At 49.7% G+C, this 17,446-nt stretch overlaps 11 protein-coding genes across 11 annotated transcripts; 6 read left to right on the top strand and 5 right to left on the bottom strand.

Moving 5' to 3' along the window:
• Positions 1–148: 148 nt before the first annotated feature.
• Positions 149–1,181, top strand: N7462_006368 (uncharacterized protein; the record flags this gene model as incomplete). The annotated part of the gene is made up of 2 exons (XM_057078086.1): positions 149–351; positions 419–1,181. 2 exons carry the CDS (start codon positions 149–151, stop codon positions 1,179–1,181), a joined length of 966 nt encoding a protein of 321 aa, XP_056933666.1.
• A 507-nt stretch (positions 1,182–1,688) lies between these two features.
• On the bottom strand, positions 1,689–2,323 carry N7462_006367 (putative mitochondrial protein sorting (Msf1); the record flags this gene model as incomplete). The annotated part of the gene is made up of 2 exons (XM_057078085.1): positions 1,689–2,108; positions 2,171–2,323. 2 exons carry the CDS (start codon positions 2,321–2,323, stop codon positions 1,689–1,691), a joined length of 573 nt encoding a protein of 190 aa, XP_056933665.1.
• Positions 2,324–2,772: 449 nt separating this feature from the next.
• Positions 2,773–3,490, top strand: N7462_006366 (thioredoxin peroxidase DOT5; the record flags this gene model as incomplete). The annotated part of the gene is made up of 2 exons (XM_057078084.1): positions 2,773–3,058; positions 3,111–3,490. 2 exons carry the CDS (start codon positions 2,773–2,775, stop codon positions 3,488–3,490), a joined length of 666 nt encoding a protein of 221 aa, XP_056933664.1.
• Positions 3,491–4,319: 829 nt separating this feature from the next.
• N7462_006365 (uncharacterized protein) lies at positions 4,320–5,038 on the top strand (the record flags this gene model as incomplete). The annotated part of the gene is made up of 3 exons (XM_057078083.1): positions 4,320–4,379; positions 4,441–4,949; positions 5,014–5,038. 3 exons carry the CDS (start codon positions 4,320–4,322, stop codon positions 5,036–5,038), a joined length of 594 nt encoding a protein of 197 aa, XP_056933663.1.
• Positions 5,039–6,052: 1,014 nt separating this feature from the next.
• On the bottom strand, positions 6,053–6,655 carry N7462_006364 (DUF1761 domain-containing protein; the record flags this gene model as incomplete). Its single annotated transcript, XM_057078082.1, has 2 exons — positions 6,053–6,187; positions 6,260–6,655. 2 exons carry the CDS (start codon positions 6,653–6,655, stop codon positions 6,053–6,055), a joined length of 531 nt encoding a protein of 176 aa, XP_056933662.1.
• Positions 6,656–7,617: 962 nt separating this feature from the next.
• Positions 7,618–8,438, top strand: N7462_006363 (uncharacterized protein; the record flags this gene model as incomplete). Its single annotated transcript, XM_057078081.1, has 2 exons — positions 7,618–7,865; positions 7,946–8,438. 2 exons carry the CDS (start codon positions 7,618–7,620, stop codon positions 8,436–8,438), a joined length of 741 nt encoding a protein of 246 aa, XP_056933661.1.
• Positions 8,439–8,562: 124 nt separating this feature from the next.
• Positions 8,563–10,674, bottom strand: N7462_006362 (rRNA-processing protein MPP10; the record flags this gene model as incomplete). The annotated part of the gene is made up of 1 exon (XM_057078080.1): positions 8,563–10,674. The coding sequence occupies one exon, from the start codon at positions 10,672–10,674 to the stop codon at positions 8,563–8,565; it is 2,112 nt and encodes a 703-aa protein (XP_056933660.1).
• Positions 10,675–11,669: 995 nt separating this feature from the next.
• On the top strand, positions 11,670–12,773 carry N7462_006361 (oxidoreductase, short-chain dehydrogenase/reductase family; the record flags this gene model as incomplete). Its single annotated transcript, XM_057078079.1, has 4 exons — positions 11,670–11,733; positions 11,793–12,231; positions 12,288–12,532; positions 12,586–12,773. The coding sequence occupies 4 exons, from the start codon at positions 11,670–11,672 to the stop codon at positions 12,771–12,773; spliced, it is 936 nt and encodes a 311-aa protein (XP_056933659.1).
• Positions 12,774–13,242: 469 nt separating this feature from the next.
• N7462_006360 (NuoB/complex I 20 kDa subunit family protein) lies at positions 13,243–14,109 on the bottom strand (the record flags this gene model as incomplete). Its single annotated transcript, XM_057078078.1, has 4 exons — positions 13,243–13,346; positions 13,400–13,755; positions 13,817–14,006; positions 14,067–14,109. The coding sequence occupies 4 exons, from the start codon at positions 14,107–14,109 to the stop codon at positions 13,243–13,245; spliced, it is 693 nt and encodes a 230-aa protein (XP_056933658.1).
• Positions 14,110–15,054: 945 nt separating this feature from the next.
• On the top strand, positions 15,055–15,723 carry N7462_006359 (uncharacterized protein; the record flags this gene model as incomplete). The annotated part of the gene is made up of 3 exons (XM_057078077.1): positions 15,055–15,099; positions 15,174–15,467; positions 15,535–15,723. 3 exons carry the CDS (start codon positions 15,055–15,057, stop codon positions 15,721–15,723), a joined length of 528 nt encoding a protein of 175 aa, XP_056933657.1.
• A 156-nt stretch (positions 15,724–15,879) lies between these two features.
• Positions 15,880–17,123, bottom strand: N7462_006358 (ACP S-malonyltransferase; the record flags this gene model as incomplete). Its single annotated transcript, XM_057078076.1, has 2 exons — positions 15,880–16,907; positions 16,967–17,123. The coding sequence occupies 2 exons, from the start codon at positions 17,121–17,123 to the stop codon at positions 15,880–15,882; spliced, it is 1,185 nt and encodes a 394-aa protein (XP_056933656.1).
• Positions 17,124–17,446: the final 323 nt, after the last annotated feature.

The following is a 17,446-nucleotide window of genomic DNA, read 5'->3' as shown; positions in this document are numbered from 1 at the left end:
GGATTCTGCTGTCGTTCCCGCGCTGCGCATCTCTGTCTCGGTTGGGGGCTACCCCCCCCCCCCCCATCTGCCCCCCTGTCCACGACCCTACCCATCACCGAACACGATATTGCTCTTGACTTGGAGAACCAGACGTCTATCCACCACGATGATGTCTTCCACGTTCGCCCCGAGCCTTACGCGAAGAGACACGGCCAAATCAGGCACCGGATATGAGAATGCTCATGGCGGAATTCCTCCTGTCAGCGGCGGAGGGGGCCCGTTTGGGCCCCAAAGTGCCGGAGCTATCTACCAACAAATTCATGATATGGCTGCGAAACGGATTTCCACTTTAGACTATCTGAGGAAGGCGTACGTGAATCCCGTTTTTGGAGTTATATGCCACAATGGATAACTGACACGAAACGCCGACTTGTAGTCTGGAGGGTCGCGTTTACTGGTTCAATACCGTACATTTCTCTCGAGCCGATATCAGTCGCCTGCCATACTTCGAGGCTCGAAAGCTCTCTCGTCGGGCCGTCAACTATCTTCTCCTTGGCCTGTCCCTTCCCCCGATCCTCGACGTCAATTCAACCCCATTCGAGTATCTCAAAGTTCTCAATGCCCTTTTGATGGAATTCGAAGCCTTCCAGCAAGTACATCCTCCCGATGGCACCTCGTCGTCAAGTCTTGCCAGAGCACGGATACCTCAAATGTTCAAGCGAGCAGCTCATGCTGGTACCAAAACCCGGAGAGCCAGCTCCGCTACCGAAATCGGACTGCCGATGCAGACCAGTGATCCCTCCGATCTTAAAAGTGCTGCTGGGAATGTCGCATCGCCTTCGACAGCTACCGCTGCTTCGGTGATATCATTTCCTTTGACAGAGTCCTCCGATCTCCTGCCAGGTGAAGAATACACCTATCTGCTAACACCTTCATTGCCTTTCGAACCGGATTTCTTCGAGACCTTCGCAACTCTCTGCGATGTATTGATCGATTGTTATAGCCGTATCACGACATTGGTCTCGTCTCCATCCGTTTGCACAGTAGCATTGGGAGAAACGTTCTCCAAGGCAGATGCAAAGCTCCGAAAAATCATGGTGGCAGGAGCGGTTCGAGAATTTGAAGACGCAAGTCGAAATGGAGTCAAAAATGAAGTGGCTGGTGTGAGCCGCGTGGTGCTCGGCGGACTTCTGGGCTAGTCTTGATTATAGTCTCAGCCGAGTTCAGCAGTCCCGGCTTGGTGCGCTTTGGTAAGTCATGTTATTTACGACCCACGAAAGGTGTTCTAGGAGTTTGTATATTACTGGGGCACGTCCGCTCTGTCTCGGTTTGAAAAAAGCTTCAAATCTATGTTCGAATTTCTCTATGTATCTACTTCTGTAATGTGTAAAGTGGATATCAATATCGCTGGTGCCGAGGAACTAAGAAAGAAGGAAATAAACGAAAAGAAAAGCTCGCTGTAAACAATCATGGGACACTTTTTGTTCCGACAAGGGGTCGTAAAGCCATGGGCATAGGGATCCGTAGTAGTTTTCGACTTGTGGAAACGTAGAACAAATGATCAGAAGAAACGCCGTAGGACACCGTAGGCTTCAAGATGCTGAGAAAGAAAGGAAAATAAAGGACGCCGGGATATGCAATCGCTGGATGCAGAAACCAGGAAGAGGAGGGGTAATGTTTCCAAGGTTAAAGGTCGGCAGCAGGATTTAGGACTGAAGTCGTTGGTTCTCCAGATCGCGTTGCTCCCCGAACACGCGACGGCTCATTTCAAGAACGGTTTCAAATCCCTCACGACCACGCTTGGCATTCTCTCGGAATCTTTCCACGCTTGCCTCCTCCACCTTGTTCCTGATTTTTTGCCAGCCACCGCAGAGGGCAGTGATCTTGGCTTCTTGATTGAATTCCGTTGTAGTCTGAGGTTCGATGCCTGACGGCTGGTACACAACAGTTTCCCGAACGCTGAGCACATTTGACCAGGTAAGGTTGGTGGAGCACATGGTAACCTTCTTGGCCACCGGATCAACGTAGGAGATCTCGTAGACGTGGGAAGTAGCGCTTCCACCAAATAGAGAAAGAACCCATTGGGGAACAGACTGGTCGCAGGTTATAAGGCGTTCTGTCCGCAACTAAAGAGATCGGTTAGGTCACGAGTTCCTGCGGCCTACTAGACGCGCCAAAAATCACTCACAATGCCAGTCTGAGGGTCGACGGTTCGAGAGAGAGTATCAACACCCACAACATGGGTAGCCTTGTCATTCCACGGGCAATATTTGCGCCAGTTGGCCGTGGATACTTCATCCCATGAATAGTCAAATGTGCAGGTCGACGAAAAAACCTTCATGGTGCAAGTGACAGCGCGCTCAACGGATGAGTCGCTCTCGCAGGTAAGGGAGGGTCAGCGAAAATCTGAAGAAAGACCGATACAGTGTAGCAAAATCAAACGAAGTGGCGCGATGGAGAAAGATTGAAACAAAAAAAGGATGAGTCAGGCTCAGCGAGGGGAAAAGATGGGGAAGATGTGGGTTTTCGGTGGCGATCGTGAAGGAACGTCAGATCGAGTTTTCCTCGCGGGTCAGGGCAGCCCGAAAGGCGCCGTGGGTCGGGTCTTCCCGGTCCGCTTATGTAATGACAGGTGCACGGGGGCGCGACCTGGAGATCGAAGATCGATCTAGTTCTAGCGCTTGCTCGTTCTCTCCTTTCCTCGCTCTCTTGAATAATCGTGTACGCTGCCCTTCAGCAACTCTGACTATCCATTCTTGTTCTTCGGGACCCCTTCACCCACATTTTGCCATGGTTGAGCTTCGTGAGCGCAAGCGCAGAGCTCCCGAACCTCCTGTTGTCGCAAAAAGAAGCAAGTCAGCTTCCAAACCCAAGGAGACCAAACCCAAAGAAGCCGACAACAAGGATCAACCCTCGCCATCAAAGGTACCCCAGGTTGGCGATTCTCTTGATCTAGAGGCATTTGGTGGTGAAATTGAAATCAACGATGGTACCACAACAACCTTGAAGAAGCTCGTCGAGGAGAGCACATCTGGAGTGGTTCTATTTACCTATCCCAAAGCTTCGACTCCCGGCTGTATGCTTTCGCTCTCTCCCTTTCTTGTTCCGAATTCTTTTCGCCTCGCCAGTTCTGGAGAGAAGCTCACCGATTTGGACAGGTACCAAGCAAGTCTGCTTTTTTCGTGATAACTACGAACACTTGACTTCGACCGGACTGGCTATTTACGGTCTTTCGGCCGATTCAACCAAGGCCAATACCACATTTAAGACCAAACAAAACTTGTCCTACTCACTCCTTTGCAACCCCAATGCATCCTTGATAGGAGCTATTGGGTTTAAGAAAACTCCCAAGGGAACTATCAGAGGTGTCTTCGCCGTAGACAAGGAAGGCAAAGTTTTGCTCCGAGAGGTCGGTGGTCCGGAAGCAACTGTGAACGCCGCCCAAAGGCTGGTGGCTGAAAATGCGAGTCAGAGCACTCTTCCGGATAAGGACAGTAGTGAGGCTTAGGAGTCGACCTTGGGCCGACCAAGGAGGATCTTGTTTGTATTGTCGGTCTCATTCATGGAAGCCTTAGCAAGTGGTATACCACTGTCCTTTTCGGACATTTCGAGTTGAAAGGGGACAAGATTTCGCCTGGATTTTATTTACCAGCGTCCCGTATTCCAAGTTGTCTGTTCCCCTTGTCCCATATCCCTGGAAGTCTTCAATGGACCCTCAGGTCACCTTCCCAAAGTACTAGGCCGCGGACCTCAGCCAACAGCCGACTTGTCCGCGTCCTATCTGTAATATATTAATACCTGTCGGCATATGAAATAGTTGGTAATACAGAGGCACCTAGGAGATTTACAGCCCTGGGCAAGGTGGGGTTTTTCTTATTGATATTGTGCAGATTATCATGACCAGCCTCGTTTTATCATTGCTGTATGATTAGGCACGGAGGGAGAGACCCTCTCTTGATGTTAGGCAGGTGCTAATTTTTAAAAAATGGTATATGATCCTTATGCGGCCTTGAGGTCATCAAGTAGCAATAACCCAGCCCTTCAAGTTGGGGCAGTTGGATTAGTAATGCCTCGAATAACTATCGTTGTTGCGGCCTGAAGCGGCCGGCGGAAATCAACTATCGGAATAACTATAATCCGGTCCGCTACTCGCACCCCGAGTTACCCTGATGTGCCGCATTGTGAACTCCAAGCCCATCATATACGCTGAAAGGATCTCAAGGACTGCAAGAGGTCAGTCAACTGCTCAATTGTATCTTCCTTGCTTTCTTTCTCCTGGTCTGTGGAGGATCAAGAAACCTTGAACTGATCGGGAAGTGCAGGTCAGAGTCTTCATCATGGCTCGCGATATCTTGAAAGCCGCTCAGTCGGCATCCCATGTGGTCTCAATTTCACAGGTAAGGACTAATCGCTGGCCAGAAAGTTGAAGGATGAGAAATTGATCTCTGGCGATCATAGAAATACTCAGTTCGGTCCACTGGTATTTGGGAACGTCTTCGTCATCTTCTCGCCGTTGATGCCAATCGCTCCACTGGTGTCCCATTGAACTCGCAGTATCGCCTCCCAACCCCGGGTTCTTTGCCTCCTCTTTCTTACGATGATCCTGTCACTTTACCGGCCGGTGACATCGCCGACAACCCATACTGGAAACGTGATACTCGAAGAAATTACCCTCAGCTGAGCACCGTCAGCCAGGCTGATGCAGTGAGTCTTCTCACGGTTGGAAGTCAGGCTGCTCCCAAGGATGATGTCCTGCAGATTGGTGAAGCAGGCGAGAAGCAGCTAGTTGAAGTCAGAGAGCAAGGTGAAGAACGCGGCTTGGCTGCTCTGTTCGAGAAAGATAAGAAGAGCATTCAGGGTGTATTGGCAGCCAATGGCTTGCCCCCTACCCCATGCAATCTGAACACTGCTCCTCTTTCCTCACAGCCCAAGTATGAGATTGACCGCGATCACGGTTATCCTGATGTGTATGGGATCTCCCTCCCCTTATTCGGGACAATAATGAAAAAGCTAACCATATCGGCTGTTTAGGTATCCCTGCCGCACCTTTGTCTGATTAGATGGATTTTCTCTTCAAGAATATTTCGAAATTGTCCACCGTGACACAATGATACAATTACCTCATCACAGACCTATTGATTCTCTCTCTTTTTGGTCACACGCATCGTAGTTATCATCCTCCGGGACTACCCACAAGAAATAAACAACAGGAGATGGAGATTATAAAGAGCTTGATATAACGAATTGTTCACAGTTTGTCCAATTATGTCCACAGCCCTTCGTCTGCTTCGAGCTGATTAGATTGAATTATGGTGAGCAAAGTAGCCAGTCGAGGGGTCGTGCCTCTCCGAGACATGTTGAAATTGAAGGGAGCGGGAATAATTGTCTTTTCTCTTGTAAGAAATGGGGTATTGTGTGACTATTCATATGCACCTGTCTCCTGATAACTGGATTTCACCGTCCCGGGCTCTCCAGGATCTATCTGTGGATAGGTCTCATCTAGGATATACCCTATCTACTTATTTACTACGAGACTGAGCAGTCTCAACTGATCTTATAAAGCTGGCCAACTTTTTTCGTGCCCCTTATGTGCGATGCTCTTGGTATTTTGGTGTTGGCATACATCCTATCCGTATATTGATCATTGCAGTATTTTTACTTCAGTAAGGGTTTGAAAGCTGGATATCTGATATCATGAACTTGCACGAGCGACAGCATAAATTGATTTGAAGTCTAATTTTACCTCAGTATCGAATGGATGCGGGATATTGATAGTCTCGGTGTTGAAATGGCCCCTCGCGAAGATAGACTACCATGACCCTTACGAAACTTATATCTACCACGTAGTGAACCTGGATTATCTCTTTATTGTAAAGCCAGGTATTCCAAACTTGATAGGACACAAATCTTTAGTTCAGCACGAATCGCAAAAATAAAAGCTCTCCACTTCTCGTTCAAGTACGCCAACATAACAGTGTGACAGCAATCGTAGCTATACAGGCCTTACGCCTTTTCACATCCATATTGTTCATGATCAACGTGAGAGATGAAGCTTCCTCCATATTTCATTTTAATCAAATGGGTGAGTACGAGTACCCCACCAAGTCAGGAACAAACTAAGCCCGACGGTCTCGAACACACGGGAGACAGCGCCAACCGCAATGGTATCAAGAGGCCGCTTCTCGGCAAAGAGCTGGCTGACGAACTATGAATGGAGATGGTTAATGATAAGGGAAGCGCCTTGGAGGCTCTCCGAAGGAGAAAGTGTGGGACATACACTGGGAGCAGAGCTAGCAAAGAATATCAGGGTGCCAAGATACGCCGCCCCCTTGTAGCTTAGGGTGCCAGTTGCGTTGATCAATGCGGCCACTCCATAAGTCTGGACCGCACTTCCCACGAGGGAGCTTCCCCATGCAGCGGCGGCACCGGCGGCTTCTTTTGATTTGATGAACTCTTCCTTCGAGTTGGCGGCCTGGGCGCGATGGTAGGTGTCGCCAAAGACGGGAGCAAGGATACCCAAAGAAGCGGTATGGGTGAAGAAGGTACCCATCGCAATGGCGGATGGCTTCACCGGGGGCAAGTCTAAGCAGAGGTTAGCAAAGTCTGATTCTAATCGATGTTGATGTCGAGTAGCGCGAAGGTCACCGGGATCCTCACAATGTAGGGTCGTCATGATGGATAGATGGATCTGATGATCAAAAGGTTACACTGATGGGACAAAATTGTCGGTAATAGCAGCGAAGGCGGCCTTTATAAAGGAGTAGACAAGGCCTAAGTGATCGTGGAAGGCATGGACATGCGGTGACGTCGTCATGATTCAGAGCGACCAAGTTATCAGATGACGTCAGGTCGCATGCCTCTTGGGCAGTTGACAGTGTGGAGGGGGAAAAGTGGGTCAAAAGGAGGGGGAGAATTTCTTGATTTCCAGTGGCATTGAAAGAGGGAAATCAGGGCTGTTCCAGGTATGGCTGAAGAACTTGCAATTGGAATCTCGAGGATGTTGAGATGGTCCAGACGCTGAAAGGTCACGGTCACGATGTGAACAGGTTGGCAAGTTGGCCATGTGGAGTTGCCAGATGTTGGTCCGATGTTACGCAGGATTGGGTTGATCATCGCAGCAGACAACGCACGGGCGCAAGCTTCTTTTCGCCTGCATGCTATGCCACTGGAACTGGATGCTATTGATTGGGATCTCTCGATCTCCAGGTCATGGCCACCGGAGGCGCTGGACTGGGGAGACCTCAATCAATTGGATGAAGATCATTTCCACGAGTTCGGGATTCCCCGCCAAAACAGAAATGAGCTCCTTTTTCAACCCACTCGCTCGTTTCTTTGCCCCACTCCGGGGTGAACGATGATCAGAATCCCAACTTGAAGGATCTGGTTTTCACGGCGGAAGACAGCACGAGCGCAAGATCGCAGGCGGAGAAGCTTCAGGAACTGGAGTCATGTGATCTCGAGCGATAAGGCGACGATATGCGATCCCGCACACGAGAATATTCCTAGTTCTTTTTTTTTTTTTGGAGAGAGAGAGATTGTACTCTCAATTCTTTCGACACACTTTGATCGTCGCTATCTGGTATCCTCTTGACTGCCGACCTTCTTCCAGCAACCCTCGGCAGAAACCAAAAGCCCATGGAGAGATCAGTGAGCCCTGAGTCCGATGCGGATGTTCCTTTTAAAGTAAGCGACTCGCTGGCCCCGCCCCGAATCAACAAAGCGGCGGGGACCTCCACCATCACGTTCGATGGACTTCTTGAAGAACCCTTGTTGCTCAAGGAGGACCTCAAGAATGGCTGTGGCGGTCAATTGTGGCCGGCAGGGATGGTTCTGGGCAAATATCTTCTCTCACAACATGCGGCGGATATGCGCGGGAAAATAGTGTCGGTAGTCCATGGATTCCCAGTGATCATTGTGGCTTTCCCTTCTCCTCGTGTGAACTAACTACTGATACATGATATAGAGTGGAACTGGGAGCCGGAGGCGGACTCGTAGGGCTCGCCGTGGCTCGAGGATGTGACATCGGGACTCCCATCTATATCACCGACCAACAACCCATGTATTCCCTAATGGAAGCCAATATCCAACTAAACCAGCTGCGGTCCAAAGTGACCGCCTCTGTACTAAACTGGGGAGAGCCGGTTCCGGCCCAGATCCCGCCCAAACCTGACATTATCCTGGCTGCCGATTGCGTCTATTTCGAACCCGCCTTTCCTCTCCTGATTGCCACTCTCCACGACCTCCTCGGCCCCGATTCCGTCTGCTACTTCTGCTACAAACGACGGCGACGAGCTGACTTACGTTTCATGAAAATGGCCAGGAAGGCATTTGACGTGGAACAGATTCGGGATGACCCCGACGCCGAGACCTACAATCGGGAGAACTTGTTTCTCTACACCATCCGCCTCAAGCACCCTAAGACCATCCCAACCGTTTCCAACCCATGCACATTATAGAAATAGCAGAGAAAACGGGCCATGACTGAATGAAACGATAGCATTATCCAACTCGTGGAGAAATGAAATTTGACCATGTAAAGGGTTGACTCCGAGTTCCATTTATAACATACAATGACAAGCCTCACAGCTTCAAAGCATCAGCGCGAGTCTTAGTACTGGCTTCTACTTTCCCTCCACTCATATCAGTGACTTGACCCTCTTTGTTTATCACCTTAACACCGCCCTTCGTCAAATCGGCCACCAGTTGCTTCTTATCAGCAGTCTTGCTTGTTTGGGATGCGACCCCTGTATCAGCCTTCTTCTGGGTTTTCTTCTGCCTACGCATCCGAGCTTTCTGCTCGCGACTCATCTCATCCTTGGCAATCGTGGCCCCGGTCTTCAGGACCACCTCTCCGGCGACTCGGCCATCATCACCGGGCGTGTAGATCTCCTGAGGAGCGAGTGCGGAGGGCCCGCCGGCGGCACTGCCAGCCGTCGGGCGAGCATCCTCAGTTGCAATTGTAGACACATCAGAGACGGTATTGATGGTCGCCTGGGGGGCCTGGGGTTTGTAATTCCAGTTGGACAAGAAATCTAACTGAGAGCTGATCTCCTTCCAGAGATTAGTCACCTCGGTATGCTCGCGCATGAGTTTTTGATTCTTCGGGTCAACGTAGTTTGGATCCGTAGCGCGAAGGTGGTCGGCTTCGTAGATTTCAGCCAGACTTTGCTGGGCCTTTGTGTCCTCCAATTCAAACCGACCTCGTCGTGAAGCCTGAGCGTCAACTGTCCCTGGGCGGCGACGGATCACTTCATCAAATTCCTTGGCAAGAATTCGTCGTTTAATGAGCGCTTCAATGTCCTCTGTAGTTTCGTTCGTCACAACAGGAACGGGCTTGCCCACCCTCTCGAAGTCAAGATCTTCTTCAATCAGCGAATTCATGGGTCGTTCAACCGCTCTGGCTTCACCAGCCAGCATCCATTCTTTCTTCGCGACATTCGCGGCCTCGAGGCGGCGAATCTCATCTGCAATTTGTGCTCGTTGCTTCTCGTGCGTGGACCGTCCACCTTGCAGCCCGCTAGTAGACTCTTCCACCTTGTCCTCCTCGCCCTCGGACTCATCGAATAAATCGCGCCGAACGTCGGCCATGGCGCGATCAACATCATCATCTAGCGATTCCTGGGTTGGCTGAGTCTTTGGAAGTGCCCGTATTTTCTTCGATGAGGGCTTGCGCGGAGGCGGGGCAAAGAAATCGGCATATCTAATGTCGTTGGCGTTGGTGAGACCGGACATGTCAGCCTCGTCAGTATCGGAGTCATCTCCATTGGAATCGGTATCGGACACTCCGTGTAGATCCATATTTCCAAAGGTTGGGCCTTCCTCTTCGCTGTCACCGTCCATTTCGTCACGCATCTCGTCATTGTCGTCTCCAATGTTTTGCCGTGGTTTCCTTGAGCTCGCATTGGCAACGGCCATGGAATTTCCAAGATCGAGAGGGTTGGCGTGCCAGTCAACCTCGTCATCACTCTCTTCATCTATAATGGCCCCCTTGGCGTCTTGTCTCTCCCACAATTCGGTTTGTTTGTTGAATTCGTCGATTGAAAAGAACCCGTCATTCAGCCCAAAGCGATCTTCAACATAGGTACCGGGATCAGCCTCAACCGAATCCGTCTCGGACATAGCTTCATCTGTCGCGCCCGCAGCTTCCAATTCTTCCAATTCCTCGAGTTCTTCCAGATCCTCCTCGGCGTCCTTATCGTCGAAGTCAGAATTATCTGAAAAGTGATCCGACATGTCATCCGCATCGTCGCTCTCAGATCCAGTATCTTCGAGGTCGGAGACATCCAATGATTCGGGAGATTCTTTGTCAGAGGGCAAGAGCGAATTATGGTATTTGCTAAGCAGTGTGACATCGCGCTCCACCTCGCTCCCCGCGGACTCGAGAATTCTGGTCGCTTGTTCCCAGATTTGGTTGGAAGTAAAACCGTCGACATAAAGACTCTTCAACTGTAGAGATGGGACATCATCTGATTCGGCATGGGCTCGCTTGCGCTTCTTGTTGGCTTTTCGACGAATAGCCTGACCCTCAGCAATCGATGTTGCCAATGGATCCAGAATTTGCTTCGCAGAATCTGCAATCTGGGTATGCAGGTGAATTGTCGGGTGAAGAAAAACCCATGGATTTGACAGCATCGCAGAGAAGGTTGCCTCTTTTGAATTATCGGGCCGTGACCCTTTCTCAGTTGTCGCCATCGAGATGATTGCAGGGAGATGTATGGCTGCGACTGTCAAGGGAATCTCAGGGAAGAAAAATTGTCGGATGGAGACGGGCCAGGAGCCAATCACACCCGGTGCGGCGATAAGATAAGGCGGGCTGAGTATTCCTGAGGCCGTAGCGACCAAACCAATACATTCGAACCCAGAGTCATGGCTTCGCAGTTGCGTGGATGGATAAAGGGATCGGAAAAGTCCATATACTGTCAGAAAAACTATTGGCAGTCTACCGTGCAATCTCTTTTTGGCAGCAGAAGTGTAACAGCCCTGCAGATTCTATCTTCAATCACGTGGTTGTTGTCGCCCTTTAAAGAGTTCGAATAGCAACCGATAATCCTATCCACGTCTGCTTTCTACGCACGACAAGTGGCTGGGAAGGTGTCTTCTCTGTATATCTCACTTGTAATGATACACAGCACGATGTACTCGGATTGATTCTTTGTAGGGGCGTATGTAGAACTCAACAGTGACGACAAACTACCATCATAGTCGCCATGAATCTTTACTTTGCCCCAACGTGGCAACAGGTAGCCACGCTGCTCTACTAATTCATCCAGTCTAAAACAGAGCAACAAACCAATTGTTCTATTTTGTGGGTCTAGTCCTTTCTAGACTTGCATGGATGCTGAAATATCGCCGTGCTCAACGCCACGCTCGAGAGACAACACTATATCCTGTGGCCACTGAAGAGAAAGCTTGGGCCAAAGATGTCTTGAGAGGATCTGGCTTCTTGTACTAGCAATCAAGATTCCACTAGAAGAGAAGCCCCGTGGTTCTTTTGAGAACCTCTCGTCTGTTCGAATGTCATGGTGACGAAGACGCATTTCGGGTTGCTTAAATAGCAACTTTGACGCTCAATCGACAATATTCTTTATCCTAAATATCTTGTTCTCATACGCACACCCTTCTTTCTCAATATTTTCTCAAAAATTTTCTTCCCTTTAATCATTCTCACTTCAAAAAAGATCCCCGGGATGCCGCCAGTTGCACAGTACACTGAAAGGCCAGCAAGCGGGTCTCGGTCCCAGTTTGAGCCAGGTAAACCTTCTCAGTTTCCGCTGATAAAGAAGAGTATTGATGTATGTTAAATTAATTAGGTCACAAGATTCCCATCCAGCACCTGACAAAGCCAGGTCTGCAATCTGACATGGAGGACCCCAAACCGGTCTCCACCCATATACCAACTGATGACGGTGGCTATCAACTTTACAAGGCCGCCGGAAAACTTGAGGGTAAAAAGGCCATTATTACTGGTGGTGACTCAGGTATTGGACGGGCGACAGCAATTCTTTTCGCCATGGAAGGTGCTTCGAGCCTAATTGTCTATTTGCCAGAGGAGGAGAAGGATGCACAAGAAACCAAAAGGAGAGTGGAGGAGATGGGACGCCAGTGCCATTGTCTGGCCATTGATCTGCGAAAGAGAGAAAATTGTCGACAGGTGGTGGACACTGCTTTGCAATCGATGGGTGGAATCGACATCTTGGTAAATAACGCCGCCTTTCAGAACATGCTGAGTGACATCAGTGAATTAGACGAGTACGCTGCCAAATCCTTTCTGCTCTTGGTATCTTGCAGCTGATATCCTTCCGCAGAGACCAATGGGAGAAGACCTTCGACACAAACATCCATTCATTCTTCTATCTTTCCAAATATTCGCTGCCACATATGAAGCGTGGTGCAACCATCATCAATTGCTCATCCGTCAATCCATACATTGGTCGGGGTGATCTTTTAGATTACACGGCAACAAAGGGAGCTATAGTAGCATTTACACGAGCCCTGTCGAATCAACAAGTCAAGAAAGGCATTCGGGTTAACTGTGTTTGCCCAGGTCCAAGTAAGTCTTTGCGACTTTCATATTTTGTATTCATTTTCTAATGAACTTCTTAGTCTGGACACCGCTGATCCCATCAACCATGCAAACGGCCGCGATGGAACAATTCCACGCGGTCCCAATCGGTCGGCCTGGACAACCAAGCGAAGTGGCCACTTGTTTCGTTTTTCTCGCAAGCCAAGATAGCAGTTACATCTCTGGGCAGTGTCTGCATCCCAATGGAGGTGTCATGGTCAATGGTTAATCCAAGAAGCGATTTTGACGAGGTCGAGTGTGATTTGTACGCTCCTTGTGACTAGATCTAGGCACCGAGACCATTCAATCAACCTAAAGAAAAGTACGCAAGCAATGTAATTTATATTCAACGGGGCGAAGTAGAAACAAGTCAATTCGCGTATGTAGCTTCACCTCATGATGCGAGAATGCCAGCAAATCATTCGAACTGTTTTCAGATCATGCTCTAAGGCTAGATCACTGCTGCCTGGATTTGTCAGTAGAATATCAAATATGAAATAAGAGTTACACTCGGGCTACAGGCTAGAAAGATGGAAATTTGATGAAGTTCACCTCAAGATAGATAGGCCTAGGGTTGATATACAAAGTCGAAAGAAACGAAGAAACCACAATAGACGGAAAGATAGAAAATTTTGAGCCCGTCGGAATGGCACAAGCATGAGAAACAAAAACGCATTTCCTTCCCCCCTCCCCAATGCTCAGCGCCGGTACCACATGCGTGTGATTCGAGTATGTCTCATCTTCTTCTGCAGCTGGAAAATCCCGTACATCAATGCCTCGGATGTGGGAGGGCCTTGTTTATCTGGTCAGCAAAGCCACAAATAGAAAATTATCCGAAAGAGAGGGAAAACTCACATCCAGGAACATAAACATCCACGGGAACAATGCGATCGCAACCGCGGACAACGGAGTAGCTGTAGTGATAGTAGCCACCACCATTGGCACAGCTACCCATGCTAATAACCCAGCGGGGATCAGGCATCTGATCGTAGACCTGACGGAGGGCTGGTGCCATCTTATTTGTCAATGTGCCGGCCACAATCATCACATCGGACTGTCGCGGGGAGGCTCGGAAGATGATTCCCAGGCGATCCTGGTCATAGCGGGGGGTGGAGAGGTGCATCATTTCGACGGCACAGCAAGCAAGACCGAAGGTCATCGGCCACAGGGAGCTTTGACGCGCCCAATTGGTGACCTGATCAAGGGTGGTCCTGGATTTCCGTCTAAGTCAGTGGGGAAAACAGAGGCAACGAGCCGGCGGGGGATACCAACAAGACATATTGCATCGCACCCTCCTTCTTCTCTTGGCTGGGAAGAGGAACCTCCTTTCGAACCTTGCCGGATGCAGTAAGAGACTGTCCTGGGGAGGATTGGCGCTCCAGGGCCGTCGCTGATTTCATGGACGAGGTCGACAGGGCGGCAATGGGCTGAGCACGAAGGCATGACACCAGTTGAGGGCGCACTATGTTTAAATCAGAGAGATGTCGACAATGTATCTCCGGGACATTTCTTCCATTCTTACCACATAGAGCACCAGAGATGGCGGGTCTCGCCATGGGCAACATGATTGAAGTCGAGAGGAGGGTAAGTCTGAACCCGGATAGCTGTGTGGCGGCCGATGACCTGGTAAGGAGGACTTTTGACGGGAAAGGATGGTAAGAAGAAAGGCGTACGGTCAGGTTTGCGCAGGCTCAGGTAAGCGATGAACGCGTTTTTGAATGGTCAGTCAAGATACTTTGTCTGTTTTTATGGTACAGTATGGTAAAGGCGGTGAGTGCCAAGTAACGGGAATTGAACCCTCGATCATTGGTGCAGCGCTTGTGATCACGTGCAATATGGGCTCTTCTCAGTCAGAGGCACCCCGGTGCTTATCTAGCTCAGTGGTGATTGGGACTAACGTCTAATGTCCCGTTCGCTAGTGAAGTTTACTACATCATAGGGAGTGGTTAAATAGTTGATTAACTAAGAAGAAGTCGGTGTCGACAATGCGACCGACCAGGGGTGCCCAAAATAACCAGGGGGTTGGGCAGGGGGTTGGGGGTCATTATGTGCTTGTACATCCAACATTACCATCGGAACGTCCTTGATAAACTACCCTATAGTTGATTCGGTAGCCAAACTAGGGACAATCGCGGAGGATTCGCAGTGGAAGAGCGGGATGAGGTAATCAGGTGCATGACATCGGGCTAAAAAAAGTTGGTCAGGCAGCTCCTGAGCGGATATCGACAGTACGGGAGTCTCCCCGCCTTCGCATCCTCGTTTGTACCTGCCGCGGAGCGGGGCATCTATTCTTACTTTCAACGCTAAGCTCATCTGCGCAAAAGAGATGATTGACATTCCCTGATCATTATTGTCACCTTGAGACCCTCGAGGAATCCTGCTTCCCTTTACCTTCTCTCCTTCTCAGCCTCCACGGAGCGGAGTCCGAATAACAACCAAGTCCCTCTCCCTTTCTCTCTCTTCTCGACCTAATCAGATCCGGAAAGGATTCCGAGAAAACATCTTGCAGAATGCCTGGGCCTAAGATTGCCTGTATTGGGATCATTGGGAAAGCTGTACGTGACAAGATGTCGAACCTGTTGCGCGTGCCCGCCCTCTGCTGGTCACCTGCTAACCATTTGAGGTCTAGGATAACCCGCTCCACATTTCTCTCTTCCCACCTTATGATGATGCCTCAATCAAATTCTCCTTCTTGCTGAACTCCTGTCTTGATATCTTTGAGATTCGGCGCAAGCAAACTTCCATCGATCAGGACCTGGGCCTCCTTCATGCCATTGATGAGAGATTGGCTGCTTATGGATGGCTCACCACAACTGGGGTCAAATTCCTTATCGTCGTGGATCTGTTTGGACAAGAATCTGCCTTTGGGAGCAAATCAGCGGGGCCTGCGGTTAGTGGCTTGCGGGATTCCGATTTAAAGCCAGTAGGTCTCTCATGAAGAATACAAAAGCCTTTCCGGTGTAAATCACGAGCTAATCAATAAGCGCTAGGCGTTTCGTGCTTTGCAGAATGCGTACATTCAGCTATTGCAGAATCCTTTCTATTCTCCAGATGACCATGCGCCTACATCTGAGATGGCAGCCAGCTCGGCATCCTCCTGTCAATCAATCTCTAATCCAAGATTTCTAGCCGATGTCCAGCGTATCGGTGCAAACTGGGCCCCGGGTACTGCCTTGTAGACTACAGTCTCATGAACAGCAATGCATACGTATAGAAATGACGTAAACTTGGTTTTCCCGAGGGTGTCATGGTTGAGTAACTATATATCAGCAACCTTATGAATCGAACACCAATGGTTCGATACAGTCGATCGAGCCCACCCATATATCGGGTCCTTATTCGGTTTGTTCCAAGGATGCCACCATGACCTCCATTTCTCGGGGGCTAGAGACCGCCCATACACCTCCTCCTTTGGTGTTCACTCTGCCGACCTCTTTTCCGACGAGATTCCGGCCGACTTTTCCAGGTCCAATTCCAATCCAGCGCCTCACCCCTCGTTCTTGGTGAAGATAGCGAACGCTATCCCACCATCTCACCGTGTCGGTGCATTGTCGGGAAAGCAGTTGCTTAAGGTCCTGCCTCGAACGAAAAGGCATCGCAGTGATGTTGGATATGCAAGGTAGCGTAGTTGGAAACGTAAGATCAATTTCGTCCATGGCGGCTCCCATATACTCGGCAGCCGGCGACATCACCGGGCTATGAAATGGGCTGTCGCTCTTCAGTCTCACTGCACGCGGGTCATGCCCTCCAAATTGACGTAGCTGGACAAGAAGAGCCCTAATCCGTTCGATGCTTCCGCTAAGAACTATCTGGTTGGGGGAGTTGATATTGGCCACCATAACCTGTTGAATTGGTGGCGTGATTTGGCTCGTGTCATCCAGGCGTGTGGCTCCCAGGCCAAGAAATTCATAGACGGTCCTTAGCAGACCATCCAGATGGTCCGGTTCGCAAATAAGGGCCACCATGCCGAAATTTTCGCCTGATTGCTCTGCCATCTGTCGTGTACAGCGCGCCATAACTTCAGCTCGACGATGAACTAACCTAAGTGCATCTGCAAATTTAACATAACCCGCAGCGACCAGTGCGGAGAATTCCCCTAGACTATGACCGAGGGTGACATCAACCCGAGACTTGGTATCAAATCCATACTCAGTTTCAAGTATACGGAGGATGAGAACAGAGATAGCCATAATGGCGGGCTGTGCATTTTCAGTCCGGTTTAATCTGGAGTTGGGGCCATCGGATATGATACTAGAGAGGTTGAATCCTAGTATTGAATTCATCTCGTCCAAGAAATGGGTCGTGGTTCTGGGAAATCGGTCCATCCAAGGCGTTGCCATGCCTAGTCGTTGAACCCCATGGCCTGGTAAGATAGTTGTTTAGTGCATATTGGTGGGCTGATGAGGAAAAGAGCGCACATACCAGGAAAGAACAGAGCGGTATGAAGATTTCTGCGTGAAAGAGAAATGACAGATGGGTTCCTTAGCATCATAGCTGCCACAGGACACCCGATGAGTCCTGACAGGTGTCGTCTGGAATTCATGGCCACTTTATTGTCCGAACACGCCACGCTGGGCATTGGTCATGATCTGTTCAGCACAGCGTGAAAGCATCGTGATTGCCTTGCTAGAGACAGAGCGATGAATTGAGAGGAGTGTCACGGCCAACTCGACTTCTGAAGCTGCCCACGTCGACAGTGACCTCCGCGTGGGGCTGGGGAAGGTTCACGTGAGCCTGGGGCTCCCGCGCCTCGGGGAAATCGGACCCGAACAGGCATATTGAGAAACCTCGCAGCCCAAATGTGAAGATATGAAGGAACTCTCACAGCTAGGGCTTTGGAATTGGTTACAGGTTGATTCTAAACAGTCAACAAAGATGTGCAAATCAAATTATTTTCTTATT

This window comes from Penicillium macrosclerotiorum (genome assembly GCF_028827735.1).
Source record: "Penicillium macrosclerotiorum strain IBT 26536 chromosome Unknown utg000006l_segment0_segment0, whole genome shotgun sequence".
In the NCBI taxonomy this organism is placed as follows: domain Eukaryota; kingdom Fungi; phylum Ascomycota; class Eurotiomycetes; order Eurotiales; family Aspergillaceae; genus Penicillium; species Penicillium macrosclerotiorum.
This window is presented reverse-complemented; position numbering and strand designations above follow the sequence as displayed.